Source organism: Pongo pygmaeus, chromosome 7, assembly GCF_028885625.2.
Source record: "Pongo pygmaeus isolate AG05252 chromosome 7, NHGRI_mPonPyg2-v2.0_pri, whole genome shotgun sequence".
Classification (NCBI taxonomy): domain Eukaryota; kingdom Metazoa; phylum Chordata; class Mammalia; order Primates; family Hominidae; genus Pongo; species Pongo pygmaeus.
The window spans coordinates 7,598,927-7,616,246 of NC_072380.2; the positions used below are offsets into that span (position 1 = coordinate 7,598,927).

A 17,320-nucleotide genomic window follows, 5' to 3' on the forward strand; every position below is an offset into this window, starting at 1 on the left:
GGGGCAAAGCTACAAGTTAACAACATCTCAGCAGAGCAATTGTTTAAGGTACAGGTCTTTTTCAAAATGGAGTCTCTTGTGTCTTCCCTTTCTACATAGACACAGTGAGAGTCTGATCTCTCTTTCTTTTCCCTACATCCAAGGGCTTGAAAATTTCTTGACTTGTTGGCAACCCAAATCGTTATGTCTCCGAAACAGAGTTGACTGAGGGCACCGCAGGGCTGGGCAGGACCTTTGACTTCTTATCCATCCACAGGAGCAAGAAAACCTCAGCCCCACTCTACCGACACGCACCTAGTAAAATTCCGCCAACTGAATCTCACGCACGCTAACACGTGGGGAGGGTTGCTTGCACCACGAGTCCCCATTTGGCTCAACTGCCGATGCCAAGTGTGTGGCCCCAGTTGCGACGGCCCCCGTGAAGTGGCTTCCGGATGTGCGAACGAACCAGGCAGAGTTTCATTGGCCAAATAGACCCCAGCAAAGCTGAAGTTAACTCCCAGATTTGGGATGTCCTTCCGAGGTAAAACATTCATCCCGTCTTCTTTCCGGATGTCTGACACCGGGCCTTTCCATGGTTCTCCCCCTGATCCTAAGAGTAGCTGAGGTAGAGACTCACTGAAAGATCTAGGCAGGGATATCCCATCATGCACAGGCTATCTCCATTCTCTGACCTGGGAACAACTCTGAGCGGGATTCCACATCTAGGAGGCCTCGGAACGGAGCGAGATTTTCTGAGACACACCAAATGGCTGCTCCCTTTGCACCGCTGATGAGGGTCGTTATCTTGATTATCCAGATCACCTAGAAAGTATCCGTATCCAGAATCCATAAGATCAACTCTCTGCTCCTCTGACAGCAGAAGGAGCATGACCACAATGTATCAAAGAGGGTGGAAGGAAACGATGTGAGACCAGAAAGCTCAGAGAACGGCCACAGGGGGTCGTAAGCAGGGCTTCCAACCTGAATCATGAATAATTAATGAAGCGCAAATCAAAGGGGAATCGAGTCTCAGCAGGTGCAATTCATCCAACGGGAGATCGCCGGAGGGCCAACAAGATTGAGAAACTGGGAGTCGGGTGCAGTGTCAAGGGGGACGCGACTGGTTCCAAAGCTCAAGAAGACCATGGGGTCACTTGGGCTACATGAGAAAACGCCCCAGTGCGCTGCTTCAGCATTCCGACTCCTGCCTGTCTCTTCCCGTCCAAGGGACATGGACCCTAACTCCTGCAGGTGCAGATGACCATGGGCAGAATTAAGGGTCGTGGCACAAAATTTCACCGACACGGGAGTTCCACAGGAAGTCCGGTGGATCTTCGCAAATCCAGAGAAATGGCAATGGGACCCAGGGAATTAGAGCCTCGCAGGCGTCCGGGAGACTTCTCAGGCATAATGCCTGGAGTGGCAAGACCAGCTGAAAAAGGAGCCAGGCACCGAAGGACAAAGCGGTGTTGACTTTCTTCATCTGTGTTCCCCAGTGCAGTCCAATTCACGGTGGTTTCCAAGCGCCTCCTGGAGGAGAAGACACATGAGGGTGTTGTTAGGGTTCTCTGCTGACAGACTTACGGTGGGGAAGAAAGAGAAGCTCTGAAGATGGATCATGGCCATGACTGCATGTCAAGGAGAATCTCCTTGCTGACACTGAGGCCTATGTGGAGATATAGTAAATACGGTCCAATTAAAAGGTGTCTGTTTTACCACATTTTTTAAAACAAAACAAAACAAAAAAACCAAAAAGATGGAAAAGAAGACAGGGGTACAGGCACCAGTGTTACATGTCTGACGGGGAACATCTATTCTTCAAAGCTTGCAGCTGTACACCTAGGTTTTAGAATGTCTGTCAGCAGTGGACATGATCTTAGAGTGGGCTGTGCAGACAGACCTTTCCGGGTCATGTGATTGGATTAAGTTAATGGTAATTAAGGTGCATGTAACTGATTAGGTTAGGGTACGTTCCACGTCAGGTGACCAGAGGCAGTATAAAAGGCAGCCTGGAAAGCAGAGGTCCCTCTCCGCCCCTTCCTCCGTCTTCGTGGATGCTGCATCGCTTCCAGCGGGGCTGCTCCAGCACCTGCTCATCTCAGCGCCAGCCGGGGAAAGAAAGTAGACGGGTAATTTCAGGTTCGTTTCACTGAACAGTTGTTTGTTTCCCGCAATCCCTGAGGGGTGGGGGGAAAAGAGACAAAGGAGACTGAAAGAAACCGATCACACTGGGGCTTGCTGATGGGGTAGGATGTGCTTGCTCTCGTTTCCAGTAATTCTTGGAAGAGAAAACGAGAAAACATTTCCGTCTCCATGGGTGGGATAAGACCAAGATGGGAATGCGAAAAGAAATGTACTGCAGCATGCTGAATGGGTGGGTAAATGGAAAAAGGACTTTGGAAAAAAAGGGTGGTTTGCCTTCAGCCGTGTAAGAAATCGATACGATATGGCACGTGTTCACCGTTTGTTTAGATGAATTCGTGTGGCATGTGTAAAATACCAGAACAATAAATAAAGAGGGGCTGGAGCGAAAGCCAGAAAGCTACAACAGGAAAGACCATCACCTGCTATTGTGGTAGAGAGGAAGATAACTTCTCTCTATGAATTTGTGTTTGGAAGTCGCCTAATGAAATGGCAAGAGTAACGATTCAAGTTGTGACGGGAAGCGTCCCTTATCCCTGATTTCACACAGACCTGCCAAAGGGTGACATAGGCCATGCCCTGTGGCTTCGATCGTTCTGTCCGTCAGGGAGCTAGAATCATCGGGTCTTCTACCGGAGTGAATCGTGATAGACCTAAGTCCAGTCTCCAGAATCAGTTGTTTGTTTGGGGTTGAAAGCTCCACTCCCCATACCTAGGCCATGGGCCCTGTGGCAGGCGAGGTTTACTCTTGGACTAGGTAATCATGGCAGAGGAACACACAATATCTGAGGATGCACACAGCACATTGCTTTCCACAGATCTGACCGACTGGTGGTGAGGTCTGCTCACCACCACACCGGAAAGGAGTTAGCTGGGGGCTTCCTGTGGGTGTGTGAATATCCAATGTGCTTAACCATCGACATGTGTGTGTTTGTGTGTGTTTCAGGTGACCCAACAATCAACCCCTGAAAAAGGCGGTCATAAAACCCCCAGGGGATGAAGACGATGGCACGTCGTGACCCCAAAACCGGGGCAAACAGACTCGTGCGAGCCCAGACCCTCCAGAAGCAGCGGAGGGCCCCAGTTGGGCCAAGGGCTCCCCCGTCCGATGAAGAAGACCCCAGGGTAAGTCTAGCCCTGGATCTCTTGGGTATCGGGGTGGGGGTGGGAGCGGGGGGAGGGGGTGTCACACGGTCCTCAGATACTGGGTTGGATTCCAAAGAGTTCTGTCACCACCACCCAGGCTGCTTTTCCCGTCCAAGGTGGGCGTGGCTTGGGACCTCCTCCCCGGCCCCACAGGTCCCTTCAGAGACTCTTGGGAGCAACCTCCCTTTCTACTTAGAATCCTGTGTAGCCACGTTTGACCGTGTTGTTGACATCGGGTTCACCATCGTGCCCTTTAGAACCTTGAGTGCTTCCTTTTAGAGTTCCTCCGTCACATGGGCTTTGGGAGAGAACATCGTATCCGAACTCTCTCAGCACTTAACGGCCCCCATGCCGGTGTCCCCTCTTTGGAATCCTTATTAAGCTCTGAATTCACAGTCCGTGGCTTCAGCTCACTCACTGACATCACTTCCTTTCCACCCACAGCTCAAGTGCAAAAACTGCGGGGCCTTTGGCCACACGGCCAGAAGTACCAGGTGCCCCATGAAGTGCTGGAACGCAGCCCTGGTTCCACAGACCTTTGGGAAAAAGGAAGGGAAGGAAAACCTGAAGCCATGGAAGCCCCGGGTTGAAGCGAAGCCGGGGCCCTTGAACAAGGATAAGGGAGAGAAGGAAGAGAGACCAAGGTGAGCAGAGGGAGGGGTTTTCACCACTCTCAGGGTAGTGCCTCCTAAGGACATGGTGTCTCTGCACCTGCACAGCGTGTGCCTTTCCGTCTCTGGGCCAGGGAAGGAACGCTGCAGAGCAATAGACCGGAGCTCCGTTTCCTCCGGGGTTCCACACCCAGGAGCTCCTTTGGCTCTGGGAGATTCAGGGACGGGGAGAGGCGGGGGCGCTTCGTGCACTTTCCCCACGACGGGGAGAAAAGCAATGGGATCCAAATCACAGTCCTTAATTGGGAAGCCTAGAGGGCCACCTGGAGGATGGGAAGGTTGGCACGTGAGGGAAGGGGCAGAGGCGGAAATGGCACCAGATGTCCATTTGTGTAGAACAAAACACGGAATGGGACTGGGCCCCGTACAGGGTTCTCCCTGTCTCCTGGGGAAAACCAGGGGTCACGGCCTGACCTTTTTCTCTTCTGCAGGCAACAAGACCCGCAGAGGAAGGCTCTCCTCCACATATTTTCCGGCAAACCTCCAGAGAAGCCGCTGCCAAATCGAAAAGGATCCACGGAATCTTCGGATTATCTGAGGGTGAGTGTCACCCTGGGCCCCTGGTCTTTTTCTCCTCTAGGTCCCCCTGGTTGATTTCCTTTCAGCTTCCCATCTGCGGGAGGGAATCGGGGAACCCCTCTTTCTTGCCTTCTCGGGGTCGGGGACACCACGATCCTTCCGGGTCAATTTGATTCCAGGCGAAGGCATCTGAAGATGCCGTATTTCCTGCTGCTTTCTTTCTGTCCAATTATGGCAAGCCTGCCAACAACATGTCCCCAGCGGCATGATGAAATTAGTCCCTCGGAGGCCCCAAACACGGAGAAGGCTAAACTCAGGAACATGCATGTTTTCAGAGAAGACGTCCTGAGTACCCCTGAGCCACCAACCTGCCTTCAGAAGGGCATTAGTCCGTTCCACTTCATGGAAGGCTGAGTGGAAGTTCATGTGTCTTGTCCTGATCAGCACTCAGGTGGACTGTCTGTCCCTACTTCCAAGGACCGCCTGTCGATACTGTACTAAGAATTTCATGGCGTGTGCACCTGGTCTTTGGATGTGGTTGATTTTCATGTCGGCTCCACGCTGAGGAACTTCTAACCTGTGTTGTTTGCTTTCTTTCAGGTTGCAAGAGGGCCAATGCCGGTCCACACAACCAGTAAGAGGCCGCGCGTGGACCCTGTCCTCACTGATCGCTCAGCTACCCAAATGTCTGACAGGGGCTCTGCCTTGGCTTCACTGTCTCCCCTCAGAAAAGCCAGTCGGAGCTCCTCCTCAAGTCTTGGAGCAAAGGAAAGACAGACAGAGGCTGCGGCCGACATCCCTCAGCCTTCAGTGAGGCACCAGGGCCCCGAGCCTCTCCTCGTGGTGAAGCCGACACACAGCAGCCCTGAGGGTGGCTGCCGAGAAGTTCCCCAGGCCGCCTCCAAAACCCACGGCCTGCTCCAGGCCATCAGCCCCCAGGCACAAGACCAACTTCCTGCGGTGAACTCACAGCCCTGCCCACCAGCCCCCACACAGGGCTTGGGCCTCGGCTCCAATCTCAGCTTCAGGCCAGGAGCCAAGAGACCTGCCCAGGCTCCGATTCAGGCTTGCCCGAACTTCCCCAAGAAACCGAGACTGGGTCGCTTCCAGATCCCCGAAAACGCCACCCAGGGAGGTGAGCTGGGGGCCCCGGAGAATCTCCAACCTCCGCCAGCCGCAACGGAACTTGGACCAAGTAGGTCGCCCCAGATGGGCAGGAGGACACCCGCCCAGGTGACCAGCGTCGACCGGCAGCCACCGCACAGCAGACCTTGCCTACCTCCTGCCCAGGTCTGCACCATGTCCCATCACCCAGCGGCCAGCCATGATCTGGCCCAGCCTCTCAGAGTGCTCTTCCGGAGACTGGAAAACGGATGCTGGAGCTCCAGCCTCCTGACAGCCCCCTCATTTCACTCTCCTGAGAAGCCGGGAGCCTTCCTCGCTCAGAGCCCTCGTGTCTCAGGGAAGTCCGAGGGTCCTTGTGTTCGTGTCCCACCGAGCGTCCTCTACGAGGACCTTCGGGTTTCCTCCTCCTCAGAGGACAGCGATTCTGACCTGGAGTGAGACTGCAGGTGGCAGGGGCTCCTTGGCCTCCAGCTCCCGTGACTTGGAGGGGACGGTGGGACTGAGGAGCGGCAGAGCACGGAGCAGACTCTGTGCGGTGACTCCGAAGCTCCCCGGCTGCCGCACCTCTGTGGATGTGGGAGCCCAGGCCAGGCAGGGAGCAGATGCGGGGACTCTGCCTCCTTGAATTCTGGTGAGGGACATTGTAGTTCGCATGGGTATCCGGAAACGCGCCAGGAAAAGCTTCCGTGCCAATGATTCGTTGCCTCAGAAACTGCCTGTCGCGCAGGAGTCAGACTTCCGCTGGGACGTCAATAGGAAACTGGGGAACTACTGTGTATTTGCTCTCTAGATGACTGAATAAGGGAAAAGTTAGGGAACCCTGAGAGGTGCAGCCCTCCCGCTGTGCCCCGCCCTGAGAGCAGTGTTTCGGACGCTGTGAAGCGTGCTGTGCAAAGCGCTCTCGGGGTCTTTCCTCAGCCTCGAAAACTGGACTCTGGAATGCCTTTGTAAATATGTGTGTTTCATTGGTTTTGAAGTGAATAAAATTCTCAAAAAGATGACATATTGTCTTTTGACTCTCATTCCGTGTTTGTGTTTAACTGATTTTCCAAGCGAAGGGGTGGCCTGCCCCTCCACACCTGTGGGTGTTTCTAGTCGGGTGGGATGAGAGACGGAGAAAAGAAGTAAGACACAGAGACACAGTATAGGGAAACAACAGTGGGTCCAGGGGACGGGCACTCAGCACACCGAGAACCTGCAGCGGCACCGGCCTCTGAGTTCCCTCAGTTTTTATTGATTACGATTCTCATTATTTCAGCAAAAAGGAAGGTAGTAGGAGAGCAGGGTGACAATAAGGAGAAGGTCAACAAAAAACATGTGAGCAAAGGAATCTATATCGTAATTAAGTCCAAGGGAAGGTACTCTGCCTGGACGTGCACGTAGGCCAGATTTATGTTTCTCTCCACCCAAACATCTCAGCGGAGTAAAGAATAGCGAGGCAGCATTACTGCAGACATGGCTTGCCTCCCGCCACAGGGCAGCTTTTCTCCTATCTCAGAGTTGAACAAAGGTACAATGGGGTTTTACACCGAGACATTCGGTTCCCACGGGCAAGCAGGAGACAGTGGCCTTCCTCCATCTCAACTGCAGGAGGCTTTCCTCTTTTACTAATCCACCTCAGCACAGACCCTTAACGGGTGTCAGGCTGGGGGACAGTCAGGTCTTTCTCATCCCACGAGGCCATATTTCAGAGTATCACATGGGGAGAAACCTTGGACAATACCCTGCTTTCAAGGGCAGAGGTCCCTGCGGCTTTCCACGGCATTGTGCCCCTGGTTTATTGAGAGAAGAGAATGGCAATGACTTTTACCAAGTATACTGCTTGTGAACATTTGGTTAACAAGGCACGTCCTGCACAGCCCTAGATCCCTTAAACCTTCATTTCATACAACACAGGTTTTTGTGAGCTCCAAGCTGGGTCAAAGCGGCTGGGGCAAAGTGACTGGGGCAAAGCTACAAGTTAACAACATCTCAGCAAAGCAATTGTTTAAGGTACAGGTCTTTTTCAAAATGGAGTCTCTTGTGTCTTCCCTTTCTACATAGACACAGTGAGAGTCTGATCTCTCTTTCTTTTCCCTACATCCAAGGGCTTGAAAATTTCTTGACTTGTTGGCAACCCAAATCGTTATGTCTCCGAAACAGAGTTGACTGAGGGCACCGCAGGGTTGGGCAGGACCTTTGACTTCTTATCCATCCACAGGAGCAAGAAAACCTCAGCCCCACTCTACCGACACGCACCTAGTAAAATTCCGCCAACTGAATCTCACGCACGCTAACACGTGGGGAGGGTTGCTTGCACCACGAGTCCCCATTTGGCTCAACTGCCGATGCCAAGTGTGTGGCCCCAGTTGCGACGGCCCCCGTGAAGTGGCTTCCGGATGTGCGAACGAACCAGGCAGAGTTTCATTGGCCAAATAGACCCCAGCAAAGCTGAAGTTAACTCCCAGATTTGGGATGTCCTTCCGAGGTAAAACATTCATCCCGTCTTCTTTCCGGATGTCTGACACCGGGCCTTTCCATGGTTCTCCCCCTGATCCTAAGAGTAGCTGAGGTAGAGACTCACTGAAAGATCTAGGCAGGGATATCCCATCATGCACAGGCTATCTCCATTCTCTGACCTGGGAACAACTCTGAGCGGGATTCCACATCTAGGAGGCCTCGGAACGGAGCGAGATTTTCTGAGACACACCAAATGGCTGCTCCCTTTGCACCGCTGATGAGGGTCGTTATCTTGATTATCCAGATCACCTAGAAAGTATCCGTATCCAGAATCCATAAGATCAACTCTCTGCTCCTCTGACAGCAGAAGGAGCATGACCACAATGTATCAAAGAGGGTGGAAGGAAACGATGTGAGACCAGAAAGCTCAGAGAACGGCCACAGGGGGTCGTAAGCAGGGCTTCCAACCTGAATCATGAATAATTAATGAAGCGCAAATCAAAGGGGAATCGAGTCTCAGCAGGTGCAATTCATCCAACGGGAGATCGCCGGAGGGCCAACAAGATTGAGAAACTGGGAGTCGGGTGCAGTGTCAAGGGGGACGCGACTGGTTCCAAAGCTCAAGAAGACCATGGGGTCACTTGGGCTACATGAGAAAACGCCCCAGTGCGCTGCTTCAGCATTCCGACTCCTGCCTGTCTCTTCCCGTCCAAGGGACATGGACCCTAACTCCTGCAGGTGCAGATGACCATGGGCAGAATTAAGGGTCGTGGCACAAAATTTCACCGACACGGGAGTTCCACAGGAAGTCCGGTGGATCTTCGCAAATCCAGAGAAATGGCAATGGGACCCAGGGAATTAGAGCCTCGCAGGCGTCCGGGAGACTTCTCAGGCATAATGCCTGGAGTGGCAAGACCAGCTGAAAAAGGAGCCAGGCACCGAAGGACAAAGCGGTGTTGACTTTCTTCATCTGTGTTCCCCAGTGCAGTCCAATTCACGGTGGTTTCCAAGCGCCTCCTGGAGGAGAAGACACATGAGGGTGTTGTTAGGGTTCTCTGCTGACAGACTTACGGTGAGGAAGAAAGAGAAGCTCTGAAGATGGATCATGGCCATGACTGCATGTCAAGGAGAATCTCCTTGCTGACACTGAGGCCTATGTGGAGATATAGTAAATACGGTCCAATTAAAAGGTGTCTGTTTTACCACATTTTTTAAAACAAAACAAAACAAAAAAACCAAAAAGATGGAAAAGAAGACAGGGGTACAGGCACCAGTGTTACATGTCTGACGGGGAACATCTATTCTTCAAAGCTTGCAGCTGTACACCTAGGTTTTAGAATGTCTGTCAGCAGTGGACATGATCTTAGAGTGGGCTGTGCAGACAGACCTTTCCGGGTCATGTGATTGGATTAAGTTAATGGTAATTAAGGTGCATGTAACTGATTAGGTTAGGGTACGTTCCACGTCAGGTGACCAGAGGCAGTATAAAAGGCAGCCTGGAAAGCAGAGGTCCCTCTCCGCCCCTTCCTCCGTCTTCGTGGATGCTGCATCGCTTCCAGCGGGGCTGCTCCAGCACCTGCTCATCTCAGCGCCAGCCGGGGAAAGAAAGTAGACGGGTAATTTCAGGTTCGTTTCACTGAACAGTTGTTTGTTTCCCGCAATCCCTGAGGGGTGGGGGGAAAAGAGACAAAGGAGACTGAAAGAAACCGATCACACTGGGGCTTGCTGATGGGGTAGGATGTGCTTGCTCTCGTTTCCAGTAATTCTTGGAAGAGAAAACGAGAAAACATTTCCGTCTCCATGGGTGGGATAAGACCAAGATGGGAATGCGAAAAGAAATGTACTGCAGCATGCTGAATGGGTGGGTAAATGGAAAAAGGACTTTGGAAAAAAAGGGTGGTTTGCCTTCAGCCGTGTAAGAAATCGATACGATATGGCACGTGTTCACCGTTTGTTTAGATGAATTCGTGTGGCATGTGTAAAATACCAGAACAATAAATAAAGAGGGGCTGGAGCGAAAGCCAGAAAGCTACAACAGGAAAGACCATCACCTGCTATTGTGGTAGAGAGGAAGATAACTTCTCTCTATGAATTTGTGTTTGGAAGTCGCCTAATGAAATGGCAAGAGTAGCGATTCAAGTTGTGACGGGAAGCGTCCCTTATCCCTGATTTCACACAGACCTGCCAAAGGGTGACATAGGCCATGCCCTGTGGCTTCGATCGTTCTGTCCGTCAGGGAGCTAGAATCATCGGGTCTTCTACCGGAGTGAATCGTGATAGACCTAAGTCCAGTCTCCAGAATCAGTTGTTTGTTTGGGGTTGAAAGCTCCACTCCCCATACCTAGGCCATGGGCCCTGTGGCAGGCGAGGTTTACTCTTGGACTAGGTAATCATGGCAGAGGAACACACAATATCTGAGGATGCACACAGCACATTGCTTTCCACAGATCTGACCGACTGGTGGTGAGGTCTGCTCACCACCACACCGGAAAGGAGTTAGCTGGGGGCTTCCTGTGGGTGTGTGAATATCCAATGTGCTTAACCATCGACATGTGTGTGTTTGTGTGTGTTTCAGGTGACCCAACAATCAACCCCTGAAAAAGGCGGTCATAAAACCCCCAGGGGATGAAGACGATGGCACGTCGTGACCCCAAAACCGGGGCAAACAGACTCGTGCGAGCCCAGACCCTCCAGAAGCAGCGGAGGGCCCCAGTTGGGCCAAGGGCTCCCCCGTCCGATGAAGAAGACCCCAGGGTAAGTCTAGCCCTGGATCTCTTGGGTATCGGGGTGGGGGTGGGAGCGGGGGGAGGGGGTGTCACACGGTCCTCAGAGACTGGGTTGGATTCCAAAGAGTTCTGTCACCACCACCCAGGCTGCTTTTCCCGTCCAAGGTGGGCGTGGCTTGGGACCTCCTCCCCGGCCCCACAGGTCCCTTCAGAGACTCTTGGGAGCAACCTCCCTTTCTACTTAGAATCCTGTGTAGCCACGTTTGGCCGTGTTGTTGACATCGGGTTCACCATCGTGCCCTTTAGAACCTTGAGTGCTTCCTTTTAGAGTTCCTCCGTCACATGGGCTTTGGGAGAGAACATCGTATCCGAACTCTCTCAGCACTTAACGGCCCCCATGCCGGTGTCCCCTCTTTGGAATCCTTATTAAGCTCTGAATTCACAGTCCGTGGCTTCAGCTCACTCACTGACATCACTTCCTTTCCACCCACAGCTCAAGTGCAAAAACTGCGGGGCCTTTGGCCACACGGCCAGAAGTACCAGGTGCCCCATGAAGTGCTGGAACGCAGCCCTGGTTCCACAGACCTTTGGGAAAAAGGAAGGGAAGGAAAACCTGAAGCCATGGAAGCCCCGGGTTGAAGCGAAGCCGGGGCCCTTGAACAAGGATAAGGGAGAGAAGGAAGAGAGACCAAGGTGAGCAGAGGGAGGGGTTTTCACCACTCTCAGGGTAGTGCCTCCTAAGGACATGGTGTCTCTGCACCTGCACAGCGTGTGCCTTTCCGTCTCTGGGCCAGGGAAGGAACGCTGCAGAGCAATAGACCGGAGCTCCGTTTCCTCCGGGGTTCCACACCCAGGAGCTCCTTTGGCTCTGGGAGATTCAGGGACGGGGAGAGGCGGGGGCGCTTCGTGCACTTTCCCCACGACGGGGAGAAAAGCAATGGGATCCAAATCACAGTCCTTAATTGGGAAGCCTAGAGGGCCACCTGGAGGATGGGAAGGTTGGCACGTGAGGGAAGGGGCAGAGGCGGAAATGGCACCAGATGTCCATTTGTGTAGAACAAAACACGGAATGGGACTGGGCCCCGTACAGGGTTCTCCCTGTCTCCTGGGGAAAACCAGGGGTCACGGCCTGACCTTTTTCTCTTCTGCAGGCAACAAGACCCGCAGAGGAAGGCTCTCCTCCACATATTTTCCGGCAAACCTCCAGAGAAGCCGCTGCCAAATCGAAAAGGATCCACGGAATCTTCGGATTATCTGAGGGTGAGTGTCACCCTGGGCCCCTGGTCTTTTTCTCCTCTAGGTCCCCCTGGTTGATTTCCTTTCAGCTTCCCATCTGCGGGAGGGAATCGGGGAACCCCTCTTTCTTGCCTTCTCGGGGTCGGGGACACCACGATCCTTCCGGGTCAATTTGATTCCAGGCGAAGGCATCTGAAGATGCCGTATTTCCTGCTGCTTTCTTTCTGTCCAATTATGGCAAGCCTGCCAACAACATGTCCCCAGCGGCATGATGAAATTAGTCCCTCGGAGGCCCCAAACACGGAGAAGGCTAAACTCAGGAACATGCATGTTTTCAGAGAAGACGTCCTGAGTACCCCTGAGCCACCAACCTGCCTTCAGAAGGGCATTAGTCCGTTCCACTTCATGGAAGGCTGAGTGGAAGTTCATGTGTCTTGTCCTGATCAGCACTCAGGTGGACTGTCTGTCCCTACTTCCAAGGACCGCCTGTCGATACTGTACTAAGAATTTCATGGCGTGTGCACCTGGTCTTTGGATGTGGTTGATTTTCATGTCGGCTCCACGCTGAGGAACTTCTAACCTGTGTTGTTTGCTTTCTTTCAGGTTGCAAGAGGGCCAATGCCGGTCCACACAACCAGTAAGAGGCCGCGCGTGGACCCTGTCCTCACTGATCGCTCAGCTACCCAAATGTCTGACAGGGGCTCTGCCTTGGCTTCACTGTCTCCCCTCAGAAAAGCCAGTCGGAGCTCCTCCTCAAGTCTTGGAGCAAAGGAAAGACAGACAGAGGCTGCGGCCGACATCCCTCAGCCTTCAGTGAGGCACCAGGGCCCCGAGCCTCTCCTCGTGGTGAAGCCGACACACAGCAGCCCTGAGGGTGGCTGCCGAGAAGTTCCCCAGGCCGCCTCCAAAACCCACGGCCTGCTCCAGGCCATCAGCCCCCAGGCACAAGACCAACTTCCTGCGGTGAACTCACAGCCCTGCCCACCAGCCCCCACACAGGGCTTGGGCCTCGGCTCCAATCTCAGCTTCAGGCCAGGAGCCAAGAGACCTGCCCAGGCTCCGATTCAGGCTTGCCCGAACTTCCCCAAGAAACCGAGACTGGGTCGCTTCCAGATCCCCGAAAACGCCACCCAGGGAGGTGAGCTGGGGGCCCCGGAGAATCTCCAACCTCCGCCAGCCGCAACGGAACTTGGACCAAGTAGGTCGCCCCAGATGGGCAGGAGGACACCCGCCCAGGTGACCAGCGTCGACCGGCAGCCACCGCACAGCAGACCTTGCCTACCTCCTGCCCAGGTCTGCACCATGTCCCATCACCCAGCGGCCAGCCATGATCTGGCCCAGCCTCTCAGAGTGCTCTTCCGGAGACTGGAAAACGGATGCTGGAGCTCCAGCCTCCTGACAGCCCCCTCATTTCACTCTCCTGAGAAGCCGGGAGCCTTCCTCGCTCAGAGCCCTCGTGTCTCAGGGAAGTCCGAGGGTCCTTGTGTTCGTGTCCCACCGAGCGTCCTCTACGAGGACCTTCGGGTTTCCTCCTCCTCAGAGGACAGCGATTCTGACCTGGAGTGAGACTGCAGGTGGCAGGGGCTCCTTGGCCTCCAGCTCCCGTGACTTGGAGGGGACGGTGGGACTGAGGAGCGGCAGAGCACGGAGCAGACTCTGTGCGGTGACTCCGAAGCTCCCCGGCTGCCGCACCTCTGTGGATGTGGGAGCCCAGGCCAGGCAGGGAGCAGATGCGGGGACTCTGCCTCCTTGAATTCTGGTGAGGGACATTGTAGTTCGCATGGGTATCCGGAAACGCGCCAGGAAAAGCTTCCGTGCCAATGATTCGTTGCCTCAGAAACTGCCTGTCGCGCAGGAGTCAGACTTCCGCTGGGACGTCAATAGGAAACTGGGGAACTACTGTGTATTTGCTCTCTAGATGACTGAATAAGGGAAAAGTTAGGGAACCCTGAGAGGTGCAGCCCTCCCGCTGTGCCCCGCCCTGAGAGCAGTGTTTCGGACGCTGTGAAGCGTGCTGTGCAAAGCGCTCTCGGGGTCTTTCCTCAGCCTCGAAAACTGGACTCTGGAATGCCTTTGTAAATATGTGTGTTTCATTGGTTTTGAAGTGAATAAAATTCTCAAAAAGATGACATATTGTCTTTTGACTCTCATTCCGTGTTTGTGTTTAACTGATTTTCCAAGCGAAGGGGTGGCCTGCCCCTCCACACCTGTGGGTGTTTCTAGTCGGGTGGGATGAGAGACGGAGAAAAGAAGTAAGACACAGAGACACAGTATAGGGAAACAACAGTGGGTCCAGGGGACGGGCACTCAGCACACCGAGAACCTGCAGCGGCACCGGCCTCTGAGTTCCCTCAGTTTTTATTGATTACGATTCTCATTATTTCAGCAAAAAGGAAGGTAGTAGGAGAGCAGGGTGACAATAAGGAGAAGGTCAACAAAAAACATGTGAGCAAAGGAATCTATATCGTAATTAAGTCCAAGGGAAGGTACTCTGCCTGGACGTGCACGTAGGCCAGATTTATGTTTCTCTCCACCCAAACATCTCAGCGGAGTAAAGAATAGCGAGGCAGCATTACTGCAGACATGGCTTGCCTCCCGCCACAGGGCAGCTTTTCTCCTATCTCAGAGTTGAACAAAGGTACAATGGGGTTTTACACCGAGACATTCGGTTCCCACGGGCAAGCAGGAGACAGTGGCCTTCCTCCATCTCAACTGCAGGAGGCTTTCCTCTTTTACTAATCCACCTCAGCACAGACCCTTAACGGGTGTCAGGCTGGGGGACAGTCAGGTCTTTCTCATCCCACGAGGCCATATTTCAGAGTATCACATGGGGAGAAACCTTGGACAATACCCTGCTTTCAAGGGCAGAGGTCCCTGCGGCTTTCCACGGCATTGTGCCCCTGGTTTATTGAGAGAAGAGAATGGCAATGACTTTTACCAAGTATACTGCTTGTGAACATTTGGTTAACAAGGCACGTCCTGCACAGCCCTAGATCCCTTAAACCTTCATTTCATACAACACAGGTTTTTGTGAGCTCCAAGCTGGGTCAAAGCGGCTGGGGCAAAGTGACTGGGGCAAAGCTACAAGTTAACAACATCTCAGCAAAGCAATTGTTTAAGGTACAGGTCTTTTTCAAAATGGAGTCTCTTGTGTCTTCCCTTTCTACATAGACACAGTGAGAGTCTGATCTCTCTTTCTTTTCCCTACATCCAAGGGCTTGAAAATTTCTTGACTTGTTGGCAACCCAAATCGTTATGTCTCCGAAACAGAGTTGACTGAGGGCACCGCAGGGTTGGGCAGGACCTTTGACTTCTTATCCATCCACAGGAGCAAGAAAACCTCAGCCCCACTCTACCGACACGCACCTAGTAAAATTCCGCCAACTGAATCTCACGCACGCTAACACGTGGGGAGGGTTGCTTGCACCACGAGTCCCCATTTGGCTCAACTGCCGATGCCAAGTGTGTGGCCCCAGTTGCGACGGCCCCCGTGAAGTGGCTTCCGGATGTGCGAACGAACCAGGCAGAGTTTCATTGGCCAAATAGACCCCAGCAAAGCTGAAGTTAACTCCCAGATTTGGGATGTCCTTCCGAGGTAAAACATTCATCCCGTCTTCTTTCCGGATGTCTGACACCGGGCCTTTCCATGGTTCTCCCCCTGATCCTAAGAGTAGCTGAGGTAGAGACTCACTGAAAGATCTAGGCAGGGATATCCCATCATGCACAGGCTATCTCCATTCTCTGACCTGGGAACAACTCTGAGCGGGATTCCACATCTAGGAGGCCTCGGAACGGAGCGAGATTTTCTGAGACACACCAAATGGCTGCTCCCTTTGCACCGCTGATGAGGGTCGTTATCTTGATTATCCAGATCACCTAGAAAGTATCCGTATCCAGAATCCATAAGATCAACTCTCTGCTCCTCTGACAGCAGAAGGAGCATGACCACAATGTATCAAAGAGGGTGGAAGGAAACGATGTGAGACCAGAAAGCTCAGAGAACGGCCACAGGGGGTCGTAAGCAGGGCTTCCAACCTGAATCATGAATAATTAATGAAGCGCAAATCAAAGGGGAATCGAGTCTCAGCAGGTGCAATTCATCCAACGGGAGATCGCCGGAGGGCCAACAAGATTGAGAAACTGGGAGTCGGGTGCAGTGTCAAGGGGGACGCGACTGGTTCCAAAGCTCAAGAAGACCATGGGGTCACTTGGGCTACATGAGAAAACGCCCCAGTGCGCTGCTTCAGCATTCCGACTCCTGCCTGTCTCTTCCCGTCCAAGGGACATGGACCCTAACTCCTGCAGGTGCAGATGACCATGGGCAGAATTAAGGGTCGTGGCACAAAATTTCACCGACACGGGAGTTCCACAGGAAGTCCGGTGGATCTTCGCAAATCCAGAGAAATGGCAATGGGACCCAGGGAATTAGAGCCTCGCAGGCGTCCGGGAGACTTCTCAGGCATAATGCCTGGAGTGGCAAGACCAGCTGAAAAAGGAGCCAGGCACCGAAGGACAAAGCGGTGTTGACTTTCTTCATCTGTGTTCCCCAGTGCAGTCCAATTCACGGTGGTTTCCAAGCGCCTCCTGGAGGAGAAGACACATGAGGGTGTTGTTAGGGTTCTCTGCTGACAGACTTACGGTGAGGAAGAAAGAGAAGCTCTGAAGATGGATCATGGCCATGACTGCATGTCAAGGAGAATCTCCTTGCTGACACTGAGGCCTATGTGGAGATATAGTAAATACGGTCCAATTAAAAGGTGTCTGTTTTACCACATTTTTTAAAACAAAACAAAACAAAAAAACCAAAAAGATGGAAAAGAAGACAGGGGTACAGGCACCAGTGTTACATGTCTGACGGGGAACATCTATTCTTCAAAGCTTGCAGCTGTACACCTAGGTTTTAGAATGTCTGTCAGCAGTGGACATGATCTTAGAGTGGGCTGTGCAGACAGACCTTTCCGGGTCATGTGATTGGATTAAGTTAATGGTAATTAAGGTGCATGTAACTGATTAGGTTAGGGTACGTTCCACGTCAGGTGACCAGAGGCAGTATAAAAGGCAGCCTGGAAAGCAGAGGTCCCTCTCCGCCCCTTCCTCCGTCTTCGTGGATGCTGCATCGCTTCCAGCGGGGCTGCTCCAGCACCTGCTCATCTCAGCGCCAGCCGGGGAAAGAAAGTAGACGGGTAATTTCAGGTTCGTTTCACTGAACAGTTGTTTGTTTCCCGCAATCCCTGAGGGGTGGGGGGAAAAGAGACAAAGGAGACTGAAAGAAACCGATCACACTGGGGCTTGCTGATGGGGTAGGATGTGCTTGCTCTCGTTTCCAGTAATTCT

General features: G+C 53.0%; 2 protein-coding genes across 2 annotated transcripts; both read left to right on the top strand.

Moving 5' to 3' along the window:
- Positions 1–3,099: 3,099 nt before the first annotated feature.
- Positions 3,100–6,023, top strand: LOC134740079 (putative protein FAM90A26). Its single transcript, XM_063669438.1, has 4 exons — positions 3,100–3,249; positions 3,715–3,914; positions 4,373–4,481; positions 5,061–6,023. Exons 1-4 carry the CDS (start codon positions 3,121–3,123, stop codon positions 6,021–6,023), a joined length of 1,401 nt encoding a protein of 466 aa, XP_063525508.1. The 5' UTR covers positions 3,100–3,120.
- Positions 6,024–10,628: 4,605 nt separating this feature from the next.
- LOC134739986 (putative protein FAM90A26) lies at positions 10,629–13,552 on the top strand. Its single transcript, XM_063668504.1, has 4 exons — positions 10,629–10,778; positions 11,244–11,443; positions 11,902–12,010; positions 12,590–13,552. The coding sequence occupies exons 1-4, from the start codon at positions 10,650–10,652 to the stop codon at positions 13,550–13,552; spliced, it is 1,401 nt and encodes a 466-aa protein (XP_063524574.1). The 5' UTR covers positions 10,629–10,649.
- The last annotated feature ends 3,768 nt before the right edge of the window (positions 13,553–17,320 follow it).

Excerpts from the sequence above, each read along its gene's own strand:
- LOC134740079 (XM_063669438.1), top strand. The coding sequence starts at position 3,121 with ATGAAGACGATGGCACGTCGTGACCCCAAAACCGGGGCAAACAGACTC. Across the intron at positions 3,250-3,714 it reads CCGATGAAGAAGACCCCAGG|CTCAAGTGCAAAAACTGCGG; the intron begins GTAAGTCTAGCC and ends TTCCACCCACAG. Across the intron at positions 3,915-4,372 it reads GAGAAGGAAGAGAGACCAAG|GCAACAAGACCCGCAGAGGA; the intron begins GTGAGCAGAGGG and ends TCTCTTCTGCAG.
- LOC134739986 (XM_063668504.1), top strand. The coding sequence starts at position 10,650 with ATGAAGACGATGGCACGTCGTGACCCCAAAACCGGGGCAAACAGACTC. Across the intron at positions 10,779-11,243 it reads CCGATGAAGAAGACCCCAGG|CTCAAGTGCAAAAACTGCGG; the intron begins GTAAGTCTAGCC and ends TTCCACCCACAG. Across the intron at positions 12,011-12,589 it reads AATCTTCGGATTATCTGAGG|GTTGCAAGAGGGCCAATGCC; the intron begins GTGAGTGTCACC and ends GCTTTCTTTCAG.